At 35.8% G+C, this 14,689-nt stretch overlaps 1 protein-coding gene across 2 annotated transcripts in view; it reads left to right on the top strand.

The window, feature by feature from the left end:
* LOC148946515 (katanin p80 WD40 repeat-containing subunit B1-like) overlaps positions 1 to 14,689 on the top strand; it is a 256,838-nt gene that overhangs the window by 30,651 nt on the left and 211,498 nt on the right. For both annotated transcript variants that reach the window (XM_089097401.1, XM_089097400.1), the window contains exon 3: positions 6,825 to 6,955. In XM_089097401.1, coding sequence (XP_088953527.1) covers positions 6,825 to 6,955 — 131 coding nt within the window. The remainder of the gene's footprint in view (positions 1 to 6,824; positions 6,956 to 14,689) is intronic.

Genomic DNA, 14,689 nt, shown 5'->3' with positions numbered 1-14,689 from the left:
TTTATCCAGCAGGTGAATTCAAGAAAGAATTTGCTACTTACTTACAATTTTTGATAGTTTCTTTAATGAAATTTCTGTATTGTGTATCCAAGAAGTGACTTCAAGAAAGAATTTGTTACTTACTTACTTACAATTTTTTTCATAGTTTCTTAAATAAAGTTTCTGCATTGTGTATCCAGGAGGTGACTTCAGAAAAGAGTTTGTTACTTGCTTACAATTTTTTTCATAATTTCTTAAATGAAATTTCTGCATTGTGTATCCAAGAGGTAACTTCAAGAAAGAGTTTGTTACTTACTTAGAATTTTTTAATAATTTCTTAAACGAAATGTCTTTTTGTTTATCCAGCAGGTGAATTCAAGAAAGAACCATGAAATACTAAAGTTAACTTCTCAAATAATAAACTCCAGGAAACAAACAAACACGAAAATCTAAAAAACCTAGGTCTGAAAACCCTAAACTGCTAATTAACTATTCTAATTCATGATTTCAGGCACGTAAAACCACAAAACACTAAAGTTAACTTCTCAAATAATAAACCCCAGGAGTCAAACAAACACTAAAATCTATAAAACCTAGGTCTGAAAACCCTAAAAAGTGAATTAAATATTATAATTCATGATTTAAGGCATGTAAAACCATAAAATACTAAATTTAATTTATAAAATAATAATAAAAAAACTTCGTTTTTATTGAAACCTAATTAAAGAAAACCCACACTGAATCAAGAAACTGAGTGTCTCAAACCCCTTAAAGTTATTTTAAAAGATACAAAAAACTTCTTATTTAACACAAAAAATTCGTTTTTAATGAGCACCAATTAAATAAAAACAACAAAAAATCAGGCAATATAGTATGTAAAGACCATTAGATATATTTTAAGAGATACACAAACTACTTATTTGACACAAAATTTTCTTTTTTACTGGGAACCAAGTAAAGAAAAACCACACTGAATCATACAACTGAGTATCTCAAATCCCGTAAAGCTATTTTAAAAGATACAAAAACTCCTTATTTAACACAAAAAATTCGTTTTTAATGAGCACTAAGTAAAGAAAAACCAAACGGAATCAGGCAACAGAGTGTCTCAAAACCCGTAAATCTATTTTAAAATATACAAGAACTACTTATTTAACACAAATTTTTGTTTTTAATGGGCACCAAGTAAAGAAAAACCACACGGAATCAAGCAACTGAGTCTCTCAAACCCCTTAAAGCTATTTTAAAAGATACAAAAACTACTTATTTAACACAAAAACTTCGTTTTTAATGAGCACTAAGTAAAGAAAAACCACACGGAATAAGGCAACTGAGTCTCTCAAACCCCATAACGCTCTTTTAAAGGATACAAAAAACTACTTATTTAACACAAAAATTTCGTTTATAATGGGCACCAAGTAAAGAAAAACCACACGGGATCAGACAAACGAGTCTCTCAAACCCCGTAAAGCTCTTTTAAAAGATAGAAGAACTACTTATTTAAAACAAAAATTTCGTTTTTAATCAGCACAAAGTAAATAAAAACCACACGGAATCAGGCAACAGAGTGTCTCAAACCCCTTAAAGCTCTTTTAAAAACTACAAGAACTACTTATTTAACAAAAAAATTGTGTTTTTAATGGGCACTAAGTAAAGAAAAACCACACGGAATCAGGCAATCGAGTCTCTCAAACCCCGTAAAGCTCTTTTAAAATATATAAGAACTACTTATTTAACACAAAAATTTTGTTTTTAATGGGTACCAAGTAAAGAAAAACCACACGGAAAAGCCCTTATAATAGCATAGGAAAGACATAAGGTCCTGGAATAGCATTGGGAATTCCTATACACGCAAGCATATAACATAGGAATTCCTATACACGCAAGCAAATAACGTGGGAATTCCTATACATTCAATAAAAGAACATGGGAATTCCTATACACTAAATAACATAACAATGTAATTAATATTCAATCAATCAAATAACAAGGTAAGTACTATAAACGAAAGAAAATAAAATGGGACTTACCATACATGCAAGCAAATAACAAGGGAATTCCTATACACGCAAGCAAATAACATGGGAATTCCTATACATGCAAGCAAATAACATGGAAATTCCTATACACGCAAGCAAATAAAATGGGAATTCCTGTACACGCAAGCAAATAACAGGGGAATCCCTATACACGCAAGCAAATAACATGGGAATTCCTATACACGCAAGCAAATAACATGGGAATTCCTATACATGCAAGCAAATAACATGGAGATTCCTATACACGCAAGCAAATAACATGGGAATTCCTATACATGCAAGCAAATAACACGGGAATTCCTATACACGCAAGCAAATAGCAGTTCCTTCGGGGTTGGGGTGGGGGATCAGAGCCCCTTGGGGTTGTGGGAAGGGGACCTCACAACACTGTTCAAATGGAACTTGTGTATTATAACGACCACAGAGTTTCACCCTCAAGTCCTCTTCTAAAATCATCTCTTAAAATGTCTCTAACTGTTTCACCGAAATAATTCCCTAAAATAATAATTTGTTCTGAAAAGATATAATAAAGCCTTAAAAAGTATTATAATGGGGGACTCAGAGGCATCGGGGCGCCGGGGGTCCTTTGGGGGTCCAGAGAACCTTTGATGTCCGGGGGCTTTCTTCGGGGTTGGGGTGGGGGGATCAGAGCCCTTTGGGGTTGTGGTAAGGGACCTCACAACACCGTTCAAATGGAACTTGTGTATTATAACGACCACAGAGTTTCACCCTCAAATCCTCCTCTAAAATCATCTTTCAAAATGTCTCTAACTGTTTCACCGAAATAATTCCCTAAAATAATAATTTATTCTGAAAAGATATAATAAAGCCTTAAAAAGTATTATAATGGAGGCTCAGGAGTCTTTGGGGCGCCGGGGACCTGTAGAATAGGACTACCAGAAAAACCTGTTTGGTACGGGGGCGTCGTAGAAGTATAAGGTTCTACCAGAAAAACCTGTTTGGTACGGGGGCGTCGTAGAAGTATAAGGTTCTACCAGAAAAACCTGTTTGGTACGGGGGCGTCGTAGAAGTATAAGGTAACACAGGAAGGAACATAAAGTCGTAGAAGTATAAGGCCATGTGAGAGGATACTCAATCTCTTTGAAATGGTGTATACAAGGCCCAGAATAAAACAGGAACGAACATAAAGTCGTAAAAGTATTAAGCTATGTGAAAGGGTACTCCATCTCTTTGAAAAGGTGTATACAAGGTCCAGAATAACATAGAAATGAACATACAGTCGTAGAATATCATGGGAAGGAACATAAAGTCGTAGAATATCATGGGAAGGAACATAAAGTCGTAGAATATCATGTGAAGGAACATAAAGTCGTAAAATATCACGGGAAGGAACATCAAGTCGTAGAATATCATGGGAAGGAACATAAAGTCGTAGAAGTATAAGGTAACATACTACTTATATGTAATAGTTTCTGTTTGTTTTAAGTTTTAATGTTGCTCCTTACTTTCAGTTGGAATTTTTTTTTTATTTAATACATCAAAAGAATGTGTTTTTTACGGTGATTCCAAATATATACAATTAATCAAGTTTAAAGTTATGCAACAATAAATGAAATTACAATGAAAATCAAACCATCAAGTTCAGTACATCAAAGAACTCTGTTGTTGAGGTTTCAAGCTCCCGCCTACAAAAAGCGGAATTATGCTTTTTTTTCGAGGAAGAAGATCGCGAACGCGTGTTTCTTCATTTTTTTCCAGGGGTTAGTATATCATGCCAATGGTCCTGGAAAATTGGGAAATGGCTCATTTGAACCGAAATTAAAAGTTGTAGGACCCATTCAAAGGAGCCAAAATGATTTCACCACTGGTGTTTTCTGCCATTTTGTGGCACCGAGCTACAGTTTTGACTCAAAGAGTGTGGATTCATTATCGATTGATAACTCCGAGTTAGCCATTCAACTTAGAATGGTAGAAGAACTATTCATTGAGCTTGCCAGTTTTAGAGGGAGTAATGCTGGATGGTGACACATTCGTTCCTAAAGAGTCAAGTGGTCCAAGTAAAATAAACGTTTGATGTGGATACTCTTTAAAGATTTGTTTAACCAGGCTGATTCACTTGATGGTTGACAAAAGTATGTACAGTGATGTACAATGAAGTATGCATATGGGTCATTGCCTAGGGGAAGGGGCCTCTCATGCCTCAAAAAGTGCATTTTACGATCAAATTTTCTAACTTTCTGTGATTATTCTAGTAAATATATTAGGGATTATGGGGGGAGGGGGTGAGGTGCAAGTTGATCTCTCCGCTTCCTTTCGATTAAGCTTGAATATCAGTGGCGTGGGGTGATAGCTCCGCTTTTTTTCGCTGAAAAATGTTTTTTCTTGTAACATAAAGGATTACATTCTTAAGATGAAAACAACCGGGAAAACAAGATGGAGAGGTGGAGCGGTATCTTAAGCATCGTCGTGGATTTTCGCAGGATTTTATGTTTATTTTTATATATTAAGCAGTTTTGCAGAAACGAACTGTAAGTAAAGAGCGACTTATTGTATTAACCAGATATTAAAAAAGCAACATGCTTGTTAAAGGAACTGACTTTTTTTGGTAATTCTAGTCATACAAAATTCTTTAAGTTTAATGTTACCTAGTAAAAGTTACGAGCTTGAGAATATTTGCTCTATTTCCAAAAATTTGGAAAACACTTCCGCAACTATATTCTTTTATTCGCACATTGGACTCCGTCTCAAATTCATCCCAGCTAATCTTTTTTCATTCATTTTTACAAATACATTCAATTACTTTGGTCACCTGTTACTAACCAAAAGAAATTAAGTGCTAGAGAAATTGTGTCAATCCTCAGGTAAATTTTTACGCTACCCCTCAATTTACAAGCATTAATATGAATAATTAACAGGAAGCAGCGGGGGCTTATTTAGCAGTGGGTCGTATTATATCTTGGACAGGTCTGCGCTTGATTTGAAAAACGACCCTAAATTATATAAAATTACAAGTCTTTCCAAGTGAAACATTAAAACTTAAAACACTAAAGCAAAATAGGTACTTAATTCGCAGTTTTTCTGTTTGATCTTACTGACTTGACGGGAACAACAAAACTAAATTTAATCTCTCAAAAATTTCAACAAGTCCACTTGTCTTATTTTAGGTAAATACCACAATCTTTAGTTGGACATCTTTATTTCACCGCAGAATCAGGGGCGTCAATTCACGGAAGGGGGGGGGGTGTTTTTCTCAAACTATAGTAGGGCAACTTTGTTAATTTTTGTGAATGAGTATATATAGTAAATAGGCATGAAAATACGAAAAACAAAGATATTTTTCAAAATCTAGGAGAGGGGGTACATATTTCGGGGTCAGGGGGCAAATGCCCCGGTTTGATGCCTCTGTAGAGAATCATAGCTTCACTACTTGCTGAACTTCGATAAAAATGTTTGGCAATTTCATGGCCGTCCTTAGACAGCATCTTTCAATCAAGCAATGGCACAAGAGAAAGGAAGTGTAACCCATCTCCTTTAGCATCGCCGCAGCTCTATTAATGTGGGATTCATCTTATGTTTCAATATCTTGTTGCTTGAATAATATTTTGGATGATTTTTTTTTGTGTTTATATGAGACGCCTATGAAGCTCATAAAAGATGCATTACACGAAACAACTTGAAAACAAATTAGACGGGACTAAAAGGAGAAGTGAAAATGAGGTTACTTTTGAGGTTACCCAAGAGTTAAAATAAGCAGTTTTATTATAATTTTTAAATAAAAAATAGAATTTTTTTTGTCATTCGTAGTTTTGCGGATTCAGTTTTTAGCCGTTCTTCACCAATTTTTTTTATTCATTTTTGATGCTGAATTTAGAAATATAATCTAATTTTTATTTGTGTTTATTTATTCTTTTTAGTGCAGGTAGTTTACAAGTAATAATTTTTCAAGTTTTTTTTTTAAGCCCTATAAACACCAAATTTCAGTTTTTAACATCAGACTTCAATCATAGAAAAAAAGAAAAATTATTTACGTAGAAACCGGGAGGGGGGGGGGGGGTAGAAATAGTCCAAATGCATTTTTTTTGCCTTTGAAACTGCATTATAAAACTTTCTCAACATTTATCTGTTGTTCTTTTTAGTAAAATCCTGTACAAGAAGAAGTTGCAGCCTATAAACATAGTCTTAACTACATTAAAGATAAGAATTACCTTTTTCTTGGATTTAGAGTCTTTTGATATAGGGTCTCATGAACGTGGGTCAGGTATATTGTTGGACAGTGCGGATCTACATGTAGATTTCTAAAGCTTTAAAATTAACATACTTAGTAATGACCTAGTACCAGAAGCAAAATTGTTCATGGTAAAACAGTATGCGGAATAATGAGACTTGGTGACAGATTCAACAACTCCCACTGTGGGAGTTAAATTTAATGTTTGTCCAGCACAGGGTGAATAAGTTGGAGTTGGTACTAATTTACCCCCTAAGGGAGTTTGACTCGTCAAAAATATAGCCTTAGAGTTGGAGTGGAGAGTAAAGGTTTGTATGCTTAGGAGTCGGGATCATTGGTAACATTAAGACCCTATTTGAATGCTACTCCTACTGATGCTTTACTGCTGAAGCTACTGATGTGCTGAACATCTGAAATTTAAGAGTTGGGGTTAAAGTACTTCCTAATTTAAGGAAGCCGGAAATAACTATCCTTTGATTCCAAAAATGAATGACGGAGGTCCCAGTCCGATCCGGTCAGTCAGGGTCCAGTGTCCCAGTCAGGATTAATAGTGCGAAAGAGATTTGATAATACATTTTATTCTTGGGAACAACGAATTTCAACCTTATCGTTTCTTTTAGATGAGTTCCAGGGACATTCTGGAATGGTCACCTGCCTTTCTCTTGGAAGGAAGTCTGGAAGAGTGCTCGCCACGGGTGGAGAGGACAAAAGAGTTAACTTGTGGGCAGTTGGAAGCAATAAGTGTATTCTAGTAAGTTTTCTGATATTTTTGGTAGAAAAAAGTATGTTTGTATTCTATATAAAAAAGCAGGTTTCGGCTTGAATTCATAAAAGTAAGTCAAACTGCAAAAAAAAAAAAAAAAAAAAAAAAAACAACGAAAACCACAACGACTTTCTTATGACTAGTTAATTTAAATAATTTAGATGGGCCCGAATAATTTACAAAGCTATTTTTCCTTGAAAATCGTAAATTGAGTGAACGACCAGGGTTGCAACCAAGGCCTAGAAGAATTTACCTAAAGTCACTTAAGATATAAGAGATAGTCTTCTATAGAGTTTTCGGCTGTGTTAAAATCTATGGAAGTGCCCGAACCGCTACTAAAAAATAGATCCTAACAATAAATAATGAGCACAAACATTTCAGGGGTTTTTTTTTGCCATAGACTTAAATGCCACATTTTCTGAGAAGTAGCATCAAAAATATTTAAAGCTTTTAATTACTTTGGTGGATAAAACACTTGATCTGGTAGTTCTATTTAACATATGTTCAAAAACACAATTTTCTTCCTTATTTTGTTCACAGAATGATGAAATCAGGCCAAATGAGTGGTGAAAAATTACTGCAGGAAATGGAATGCTATCTCATAACTTTAGACAGCCGCTTCAACATTGCGTATTATCGAATACTAAAACTTTAAAGGGTTCAGTTTTCATATAAAATAAAATTCCGTGAAAAAATATACGGCACTTGTCAATTAGCTGGTACACACGCAAGATAGATGCTAAAGGAAACTAGTCAAATCGGTATCAGTCAATAGAGAATTGGATCGCAAAGCGTGATTTGTCATTGCGTTTACAATATTTAAACAATTTTTTTTGGGGGGGGGGAGGCTAGGGGGGAAAGGTACCTAGGTTAGGTTACGTATTTTATATATGCTATGCTTTACCCTCCCCCCCTCCCCTTCCAGCCCCTAATGTGCAAGTATATATCCCAAATTTTATTTCTAACCTATTATATTTTCATATTTTTTGTTTTATTTCATTAGTATTAACAAAACTTGACTTCTCGTGTTTGTACCAGCAAATTGAAAAGTACCAAATGGCCTGTGGAGTTATTAGCCTGAATGAAGGCATTTGTGAGGTCAAAAATATCACATGGATCAAAATATTGATTCTGCTTCTGCAAGTAAAGTGAAGGTCTAGGGGGCAGCTCCCCCCCCCCCTGCCTCCCCCTCCTTACGCTCATGTATATCGGCTAAGCCACGAAGTGTTGATTAAACTTTCGAAAAGCCAAAGCTTCATGTGGAACATAACCTATTAGAAGGAAAAGAAAAGAATTATCTTCAATTGGTAATCTCATTTGGTGGGCAAAACTACTTGAGATGGCCCAACACTGCTACAGACTGATACACAGGGGGGGGCATATTTCCCTCCAGAAGGTTGAAAGTTGTACTAGTTCCAGGGACGGAGGGGCGAACTTTACCAATTGAACCCCAAGTTTCTCAGGCGCCCCTCTCCCAAACATTTTGTCGGTGCAAAATATGCTTAAGATTTTCCAAGAAAATTAAGCCGACTTTTGGCCCAAGTACGGTTCCAACCGTTAGTGGATTCTTCATCTCTGTTAGTTTTCAATTGTTGAACTACCTTGTGATCAATGAATCCACTATTTGGTAGAAAAATGCCTACTTTTGTAATTAAATCTACGTCTCTAAACAAATTTTGCAAAAAATACAATTTACTGATAAATTCTCTTATCTTTAAAGTATAAAGAAGGTTTTCCCGGCAAGGCATATGGTAGTTTTTACCTTCCTGTCTCAACTTAAAAAATATGACTGAATGATAGTAGTTATTATTGTTATTGTTTTTAGCAATAATGCCTATTCGAAAGGTTAGCCAAACATATTCCCTTTTTATGTATCTTCTTCTAATTATAAATATTATTTGCAACCTTGTTAAATATTATTCAGACAAATGTGTATGTACACACATAAAACGAATAAGGAAGTTGTTATTTTTAGCCTTTCACACTCATCTGAATTCTGATAAGGAAAGGAATGGAGAAAATAACAGAAAATATATTAAAGGTGAAGCAACAGGAGACAAGGAATGTGGGATTTGAGATTCAAAGGGGAATATGTACGAGTGTAATCGCGATTTTGTCTAGGATAGGCACATATATATAACGAAGGGTAGCCTTTGAGTCGATGTCCCCCGCAGCCCCGCTTCTGGGATAGATGCGAGTGAAGGCTTTACAAAGACCTTATTACAAAGTTGGGTGAGGTCAAATTTGCTTGAGATGTCACTTAAACCGAAATTTAAAAATATCCATTTCTTTGTATCCATATGTTTTTGTGACTATGAGTAGGGAAAAAACATGTATAACAACATTTGTTTTTATTCAGAGTTATCTAATATTTTGGTGATCGTTTGTTTCTGTTCTTCTTGGGGAATAGTATTATTCCTCCTCTTGTAGCTCACCCTTCTATTAGCTACCGTCGTATACTTAATGCTGATTGGTCTTAGGTGAAAATTTTAATTCTCTGCAAATTAAAGATATTCAGTGAAAAAATGTTTTCGGATTCATAGCTACAAAAAAATAAAACAATAAAATAATAAAATAAAAACAAAAGAATAAAATATTTGTCGTCAAAAACTGTCGGAAATAACCGTAAAAGAAACCCTTGGGTGAATATTTTTTTTTGTCGAATGATATAAATGGTATTATCTGGTATCTGGTATTAAATGGTATTATCTACTTAATGCTGATTGGTCTTAGGTGAAAATTTTAATTCTCTGCAAATTAAAAATATTCAGTGAAAAAATGTTTTCGGATTCATAGCTACAAAAAAAAATAAAAAAATAATAAAATAAAAACAAAAGAATAAAATATTTTTCGTCAAAAACTGTCGGAAATAACCGTAAAAGAAACCCTTGGGTGAATATTTTTTTTTGTCGAATGATATAAATGGTATTATCCAAATTTCCTTCCCTAACTTGTGCAAGTCCTTGCTCGATTTAAATAGTTGCTAGTAAACCTGCCTGAAGTATTGAGTCCATTTTTGGATTGGTCTTAATCCTCCGGGTGGTTTACACGAGAGTCGTTGAATCGTTAAAAACGGCAAAAAAAAAAAAAAAAATCTCAAATGCAAAAGAAGATAATTACTTCCTAAACGACTCGCTGATTAGGAGGTTAATCGACTTAAAGAACAAATAGGTTCAATAAGAATGTAGAAAAAAATAAAAAATGAACGGATAAAATTGATTCTGGTATAATGACCTGTTTGTTTCAGGGTATCCCCCGTAATTAGTTGGTTTATTTTTACATCCATGTTCTGATGTTATATTCTTGTTGTTACATCCAAAAAAGATTTAGGGCTTAAAACTCGGAATTCAATGGCCATACTTATTAGCGGGAGACGACCAACGGATTTCAATTTAGTCTTTTAATAGTTAAATCGTTTCGTGAGCTCCGATCGGTGCGCTGCCTTCACTGTTTTACTGGGCAGGACAATTGGCTAACTATTCTTTATGGCATGGTTCGCCCGAGCCCTGCTGAGAGTATGTTGAAAATAACTAACCCCTATTATTGTTATGATGATTACAGGACTACTTTTTTTTCGACGTGATACCTTAAACTATGTATCCTTTCCCCAGACCAGTAGACCAGACAGGCTTACTTATATTAGGCCTGCTTTGTTTGGCTGTTACCTAACACTGATTTTGTTTTTGGAGAAAAGTATAAGGAAGAAAAAGAAATTCCACGGGCTTTTCGGCCCGCGTCCTAGATTTTTAGGAATACTTCGCTAATTTTAATGTTTTTTTTATAAGATACACTCCTCTGAAATATAACTCCTCCCCTCCTTCACAGAAATTAATTTCGCTGACGGACTGATCTTGTGTCAAAACACCCTGTGTCGACAATATCCAGATGTAGAAGGACATTTTTGTATCAATCCGAAGCTGTTGGGGAATCAAGGAGGCACACTTGTGCCTCTATAAAGAGGCGACCCACCACAATGTTAAGCGATTTCCGGTCCTAGCGGTCGCAGAGAGACAGCGGTGATCGCATTTTGTAGCCCCAGCTCCAACTAAGAAACATGCAAAATTTCACCCCTCTGCGACTTTATCTTCATGGGTAAAAGTGGGCCGGAAGTTTCGACCCTCCGACCACAGCCCCCTTTGACGTTGTCCGATTGGGCTGAAATTTAGAGGTTAAGCTTTCCTAGGGCCCGGGACCTTATCCTCGAAATTTCAGCTCAATCCGATCACTCCTTCCCTGTTTTCCAAAAACTAAATATAGCCACTTAAAGTTCATTTCTCTTTTTTTTTATCAGCCACGCCTACAGGCCACAGTTGGCAATGGATCCGGGTGAATGAGGACTCATTCGAAGCGGAATTCGACCTGCTAGGGCCTTTTGATATTTTCAGACCGAAAAAATTATCCTCCGAATTTACATTTACGAAAAACCTCGTTTTCCCATAAGAGCCCATGTTAATTTTTCCCACCACAGCCCCCCTTTAACGTTGTCTGATCAGGCTGAAATCTAGAGGATAAGCTTTCCTGGGGCCTGAGAGCTTATCCTTAAAATTTCAGCTCAATCCGATCACTCCTTCCCTGTTTTCCAAAAACCAAATATCAAGTTTTGTGGGGATTTGCTTGCGTCAAAAATACATCGCACAGAATAAAAATAATGTAATGTCTCTGTGGTACAGTGGTCGCTATTCCTGACTGTCAGGCGGAAGATCCGAGTTCGATTCTCCGTCAGAGAAGTTTTTTTTATATATTGAATTTAAAGTTTAAAAAAGAAACTCAGTTTCTTTTTTAAATCCAATCTATTAAATCCTTCGGCTCAACAGGCGTCTCCAGAATAATATCAAAGTCGACCTTCAGGTTACAGGTAAGTCTCCACTGCTTTGATAACATGGGTCCTGGGGCGACTGATAAAAATCTTACTGTTCATATGATTTGAGTATTCAGGAATTCAAAGCCTTAACACAAGAATCTTCAAAAGCGGGGGTTTGGGCGGCGGCAGCCCCATCTTTAACTCCTCAAAAGATCAGCTAACAGTTAGTCAAGCAATAATAACTTATAAACTGTACAAAAACGTGCAGAAATTATTTGAAAAAAACTACGTTTTCTAAAGAGTTAAAGAGGCTGAGTCACAATTTCGAAGCTTAAAACGTACAGGGATTAGGAGGTGCTGTTGGGGGGCTGCCGCCCCCCAAACCCTCGCTTCCGTATATGAAAGGGGCTGTGCCCTCCTCAACGCCTCGCTCTTTACGCTAAAGTTTTTATTGTTTAAAAAAAAGAGTTGTGAGAAAGTCAAACTTTAGCTTAAAGAGCGAGGCGTTGAGGAGGGCACAGCCCCTTTCATATACGGAAGCGGAGATTTGGGGGGCGGCAGCCCCCCAACTGCACCTCCTAATCCCTGTACGTTTTAAGGTTCGAACTTGTGACTCAGCCTCTTTAACTCTTTAGAAAACGTAGTTTTTTTCAAATAATTATTATATATGATGAAAGCACAAACAGCAAAAACAAGAAGGACAATAGGGAATTCTTTTCATAAGACAGTGGAAAGGCAGTGTGGTCTTCGTCGTTATTTTTATGAAGAAAGCAGGGAGAAAAGTTACTCCCTACCTAAAAAATGTCCGGGGAGGACGGGTAGACCTGCGTCTTGATCCGCATCATCAAGTTGAGAGGAATTATCTTGTGATTGGGTCTTAGGAAACCTTAAAGAAAATTCATAACTGTTGAGGCAATCTATTTTGGACCAGTCACAACGGCCCTGTATTCAGGTTCATTTTATCGATTAAGGCGCTGCCCTAAACTTAATCAAAAGAACTTTTGTTTTAACATAATTTGAATAAAGAAGTTATACTTGTGGACTCTCAATTTACACGCATAATTTTCTAGGTCTAGTTTCTTTATGTGAATCCAGAAGGTATATTTTTATGTAGGGTAGAGGTAGTTGTATATGTTTAGTCAGTAATTTTGTCTGTTTCCAGTAAGTCAAGTGAAAATTTCAAATTATGAAATAAAAGCACTAAGAGGTTAGCTATCAACCCTCACATTTTATTGCATGCTTAGTCTTAAAATATTCCCGGGATTGAAGAGAGATTAGAGAATAATTTCTACACCCCCTCCCAAATCTCTTCATTTATCTGAGGGCGCACGTAGAGTTAGAAATTTTTACCATAAAAATTGACTTTTCAGGCTCAGGCACACTCCCTTCTCCCACCTACACAAGGATCGACTAACCTTCTCCGTAATTGCTGATGTAAAATTATAGATCACTGTATATAATTTTGTAAAACTTTCGTTTTCTACATATTAACCGTTTGTTTTGCATTGACTATGTGCATTCTTAGGGACGAGGCACTACCGAGCCTCAATACTGCCCCTGAAACTAGGAAGCTCATTATATAGCCTTTCAGTAGTTTTAAATATGTTGGGTCTCTCACAATTTTTTATCAATGGCTTTTTGGGTCTCTTGGACAATTTTGTTGCTGTGTGTCATAAAATGGCAGAAGACGGCACAATGCTGTGCCACAGTCTTTCTGGCTATTTAAAAAGAGTGCTAAAACTTTCAGTTTCTGTTCGAATGAGTCTTCTCCCGATTTGCTTGGACCGTTGTTACGATACGTTCCTTCAATAAATCTGCATCCGTGATCATTTAAATAAATAAATCAATAAATCATGCATCCGTGATCTCGGCAGAATTATAAAAATTCTGCATTTTGTAGATAGGGGCTTTGCAATAAAATTCTCTGTGATATGCTGGATTTATAAAATACCATCCAAAATCCAGACTCAAAGCGAAAAATGGCCATTCTCTGCTGCGTCCAATAAATAAGCGTTCACATCACGCCCTATTTTTTTAAAAAAAAGCTAATTCTAATATAAAGGGATGTTAGGTCAATTTTGTATGTTGTATATATTGCCTAAGGTCGAATTTGGTGTATGTTTTCTTCTTTTTTCCGAATTCTTGTCTAACCCACTGGCCACATTATAGTCACGCATTAAGACTCCTGTCCCAGAGTGGGCATCGTGAAGGATCGGTCTGCTGCTGTCAGATTGGCCTCGTCAACGGCAATGTCGGTCATTTTGAGAAGTTTCTTTGGACTGTCTTCGCCTCTTGGGCATGACCAACCATATGATGAATGGTCCAAGTTGTGCGTAATTTAAGCAGGAGCTGCCACTGATATCCGAAGGAGGTGCCGGAACCAGGTGTAATTTTCATCAAATGTCACATCCTTTTGGGAGTTTTTGGACCCTTTTTGAAAAATAAAGCCTCTCTTAGCTTATATCTTTCGTTGGGGAAACTTAAGTGTTTTTTCATACTTAGAATCACCATGAAAAAATCAAATTCTTTAGATATAAGTAGTAAGGCCATATAAGATTGAGAACCTACACGCAAACCTACGCCTAAGGCATAGATATGTGTGTAGGTTTTCAACGAATTGGGGTTACCAGGATCATTTAATACCGGTCCTATTAAGGACAAGTTTTTCTGACGTAGATTTCTATTTCATTATATACAAGTTTTTTTTTTCATGTTAAATCCGTGGTCATTAATATTTAATTTTATTAGTAGGTTTTTTTTTTTTTTTAAACTTGGATATTATTTTAATGTTTTTAATTAATATAAAGATTAATTTTCTTTAAAATGGTAATTAATTATTTATTTTAAGAGATTTTAGAATTTTTTTAGAAAAGGTATTAGCGTAAGGGTATTGCGATGGTTAAGAATGTCTCACGGGTAAT

This window comes from Artemia sp. Qi Xiang Cuo, chromosome 11 (genome assembly GCF_049724085.1).
Source record: "Artemia sp. Qi Xiang Cuo chromosome 11, ASM4972408v1, whole genome shotgun sequence".
NCBI classification, from domain to species: domain Eukaryota; kingdom Metazoa; phylum Arthropoda; class Branchiopoda; order Anostraca; family Artemiidae; genus Artemia; species Artemia sp. Qi Xiang Cuo.
The sequence above is the reverse complement of the archived record's forward strand: the minus strand, read 5'-3'. Positions and strand labels throughout refer to the sequence as shown.